The following is a 4,514-nucleotide window of genomic DNA, read 5'->3' as shown; positions in this document are numbered from 1 at the left end:
ATAAACATATGGCTTACTGTTATTGGGTAGAAATAATCATTATTTCATGGCGAACTTCGTAGGGTATCGAAACCGTGCGGCCAGTTTCAATAATTGTGTGACGTCACTTCTTTCACAGCGTTAGTATCGTTCAGAAATCCATTGAACGCCACACCTTTCCTCGTAATTCTTATTAATATTCTATTCTGTCTGTTTCAGAGACTCTCTCATCATCAGTGTGATGGATCTGGTGACTAGTATCATCGCAGGTTTTGTCATCTTCAGTGTTTTAGGGGGTTTATCGACCGAATCAAATGTGGAAATCGAGAATTTAGCCAAAGGAGGTAACCTGACACACCTATTACGTTCTATTAATACTATGTCTGTCTGTCTGTGCATGTGTGTGTGTATGTGTATGTGTTGTGTGTATTTATAAGTGTATGTGTGTATGTACAAACATAATACCGGTTGGGTGATCTGTAAGATAGATCTGCTAATAAACATTTAGTGGAAATCCTTATATAGCGTAAGTTATAAATATATGTGTGTATGTATATGTGTGTATGTATGTATATATGTATGTATATATATGTGTGTATATATGTGTGTATGTATGTATGTATGGATGGGTGGGTGGGATTCACAAAAGACGAAGACATGCGGTGTATACAACAAACGGATGTATTAGTTTAACGCTCGGGAAGTGAAAATGTCTGTAACCTTTCGAGCTTACGCTCTTCCACAGAGAGAAACAGGGAGAGAAAATACAGAATGTGTAGTGGCTAGCGATGTATCATGGCGGATACTGGACAGGGGGCTTACGCAGGAGAGCTAGGGAGAAGAGATAATAAAGTAGTCGTGATCCCAAAACGATCGTGCGTCTGGAAGGGGGCTGGTGATCTTGACGTGTGGATGCTTGCTAAGTGGTCAGTGCTAGTGTGTGCCTGGTGATGTGGTGTGGTGTTGTTGGGATGTGGGGGATGCGAGAGTGGATGAAGCAAGGGTGGGAGATATATAGAGAGAGATATAGATAGAGATCAGGTGTCACTGTCGGGTGCTCTTCCTAACGCCAACCACTTTACACTGTGTTGGATGCTTTTACGTGGCACCGACACGAGTGCCTTTTATATGGCACCGATACAGAACTCTTACCGGCCAAGCCTTTTCACCAGGAAAGGCTGTAACATCTCTGCTGGGAAGGACAGGTCTTGAGTACAACAAACGGCCGGGTTTCTATGTCATCTCGTCTGGAATATTCAGCGTTCTGAGGTTACCCTTCAGTACTTCGTCCTGTGTGTGTGTGTGTGTGTACACCACTTGATAATTGGTGGTGGTTTGTTTTCGTCACGGTGACCTAGTGGCTCGTCAAGTGACCGAGAGAATAAGTAGCAGACTTATTTTTTAAAAATATGTACTAAGCTCGATTCATGCGACTAAAACCCTTCAAGACCGTGCCCCAGCATGGCTGCAGGCTATTGATTGAAACAAGTAAGTTAAAAAATTTGTTTTTTCTCTTTTTGTAGGTTTCGAATTAGCCTTCGTCGTATATCCTGAAGCTTTGGCGCGTCTTCCGATTCCTCAACTTTGGTCAATTCTTTTCTTTTTCATGTTATTCACACTAGGACTGGACAGTGAGGTAAATCAATGTTGATCATATATTCTTGTATAAAACCCTCAATCACATAATATATTCCTCATTCATTAACATCATCATCATCGTTTTAATATCCACTTTTTCATGTTAAGCTGACGTCAGCTTTTGCCGTTCGTTAATTCAAGATTGGCAAAACAAGAGCTGGTGCCTTTACCGCACAGCATTTTATTGACTGAAACTCTTCCTAATAGAAATTTGTCTTGAACCGAGTTCAGAAGGTATAAATATTGCTTAATTTAACCACCCAAAAAAATTTATTGTTCATATATTTCCATGATCAAGTTATCAAGACAGTTTTTTCTTGTCTCCTCTAACCTATTTTCTTCCAAATATGTTATATATTCTTTGAGATTTACTCCGTCTTTTTTTTATATTTTTCACTAACCCACTTTTCTTTTGCTTTTTGATAGGGGGAGCGTATTTTTTAATATCTATTTAACCTCTTTGATATCTTTATTTCATGCTTTGAAACCTTGTCTCTTCGTTCTTGTTTCAGTTTGCTCTGCTTGAGACGGTCCTCACGTGCCTTCAGGACGAATATCCGAAACTTCGAAAATTCAAAGGACTCCTTTGTTTTAGCTTCGGTGTTTGTTGTTTCTTTTTTGCCTTACCATGCGTCTGCCCTGTGAGTTGTACATTTGTGTTTCTCTTATTTTACTCCAAAGATTACAGTTAATTGAACATGAGTGACATAAACACTATCCTTCTCCTCATACACAGAAACAGAAATAAGCTAACACTCGTTAACACGGCAGGTGAGAGAGGAAGAGAAGTAAAGAAACATCAGAAGGTCTCTTGTCAAATACGTCAGCGTCATCAGCGGCACCAAAACGTCTTGTTCCGATCCTCAGAGCATTAGTTTCAAATGTTTGCAGCTGTGTGTTAAAATCCCGCCAAGATCAATTTAGCTTTTCTTCTTGTGAGGTCTTACGACTTTTAATTTGCAGTCCATCTCCTCAGAATAGATTATGTAGCACCCGGTCAAAATTTCTTATTGCCTCTCTTTCCTTATCAACACACACTTAATATCAGTCTGCACAAGCTGAGTCTTTTATTTTTACACATGTATATCTTAGAAATCAGGGTTCCCAAGACTTCTCCAGCAAAACAGTTCGTCACATCCGGTATAAGGGGTATTCATAAGGTGTATTCATACCACTTAAGGTTATCTTTATGAAGAATATATTGTAGAATAATTATATCCCATAAATACTAGTATATAACCATTTTATAACAGACATTGTTATTAATTATTATGTTTGGAAGTTAAAACTTCCAAGCAACATCTTTGACGAAGTTTCTTTTCTCTTTTCATTAAGATTATTTAGTACATTCTGAGTGGGGTTGAAGAGCTTCAGTGAACATCTTTTGATTGTAATTATTTCAGAATTTGAAAGATTTTGCAAATTTCGCATACGCCTGTATTTTCCCTTGTACCCCCATTTCAGAACACCTGCTTTAGAATCTTATTTCTAGGAGTATTTTTCTTCTTCAGGGTGGAACCTATGTCGTTGGTCTTCTTGATGGGTATGCTGCTGACTTTTCAGTGCTCTGTGTAGCATCATGCGAGCTAATTGCTGTCATGTGGGTTTATGGTAAGTTCTTTTTATGTCCATCGTGTGTGTGTGTGGTACTTGCCGTAAAGTACAGCTGGTATCCTAGAAAAGCAAAATCGAGTCAGACTTTCAGCGCCCATTTGAAGTTATTCCCATGATATTTTCCATACAACATCAAACACACAACCAGTGTCTCTTGCATTAAATATTTTTCTTGGGCCCTCGGACTCAAAGGGCCGGTTCCCCGGTTTGCATGGCTTAAAAGTAACCGATATCGTGACACTCCTCCTGAACGGGATGCTAGTCCGTTGCAGGGTTCAAGGCTAGGGATTTTTAAGGGAAGGGGGACAAGTCAATTACCTCGACGTCACTCCTTTACTGGTTCCTGTTTTTTGTCGCCTTACAATAAACAGTGACATAACACCTTAACTCCGATCCCACAGATCAGTAAAACTGAAGTGTGTATCCTCATATTAGAATACAATTAAAGAAGTGGAGATGATCACGGATGGAATATCTTGATTATACAGATCCACTTAATCAAGGCTGACATGAGACTAACAGCGGTTTATTTGTGCATTCCTGGAATTCGTAATTTTTAAAAATTTTTTTTTTATCAAGGTTCACGAAGATTTATGAACGACATTCAATTCATGATCGGATACACTCCCCACCCAGCTGCTTTCTGGGTCTTTTGTTGGACAATTTGTGCTCCAATTCTCATTTCAGTAAGTGAATTTCCAATTGTTTTCTTCCACAATCTAGACGGTTTTCTGATGTTACCTTATGATCTATCATTATTTATTAAGGCGGGGAGAATCGTGAGCAAACTGGGTAAAACGCTTAACAGCATTTCGTCCGTCTTCACGTTCTGAGTTCAAATTCCGCCGCGCTCAACTTTTACTTTCGTCCTTTCGGAGTCGATGAAATCGGTTTCAGTTGAGTGCTGGAGTCGATGTAATCGACCAGCACCCTCCCCCCACACACACAATTTCAGACCTTGTGCATTTACTAGAAAGAATTATTATTAGTCAGGCAGAAGGCAAACAGTTTTAAGGGAAGTATAAGTCGATTACATTGATCCGTTTTCAAATTATTTTATTGATCCCGAAAGAATGAAAGGCAAAGTCGACCTCGATGGTGTTTGAACTTGGAATGTGGAGCCAGCGGAAATGCTGCCAAGCGTTTTGTCCGTCGCAGTAACCATTATTCTAGCTCGCTGCCTTCATAATACAAATTATTATAACAATGCTCAATTTTTCAACGAAAGTGAAGATCAGAACAAATAAATATTTCAAGTAGTAGCAGATGTAACATGATTTTAT

At 39.2% G+C, this 4,514-nt stretch overlaps 1 protein-coding gene across 2 annotated transcripts in view; it reads left to right on the top strand.

The window, feature by feature from the left end:
- The window catches only part of LOC106878093 (sodium- and chloride-dependent glycine transporter 2), a 51,842-nt gene that overhangs the window by 45,963 nt on the left and 1,365 nt on the right, over nt 1-4,514 (top strand). Inside the window, exons 5-9 of one of the 2 annotated variants that reach the window (XM_052972153.1) lie at nt 199-323; nt 1,503-1,615; nt 2,130-2,258; nt 3,129-3,228; nt 3,811-3,917. In XM_052972153.1, coding sequence (XP_052828113.1) covers nt 199-323; nt 1,503-1,615; nt 2,130-2,258; nt 3,129-3,228; nt 3,811-3,917 — 574 coding nt within the window. The remainder of the gene's footprint in view (nt 1-198; nt 324-1,502; nt 1,616-2,129; nt 2,259-3,128; nt 3,229-3,810; nt 3,918-4,514) is intronic. The other variant, XM_052972152.1, reaches the window with a different exon arrangement.

This window comes from Octopus bimaculoides, chromosome 12, assembly GCF_001194135.2.
Source record: "Octopus bimaculoides isolate UCB-OBI-ISO-001 chromosome 12, ASM119413v2, whole genome shotgun sequence".
NCBI classification, from domain to species: Eukaryota; Metazoa; Mollusca; class Cephalopoda; order Octopoda; family Octopodidae; genus Octopus; species Octopus bimaculoides.
Note: the sequence above shows the minus strand (reverse complement) of the source record. Positions and strands in the feature narration are given on the sequence as shown.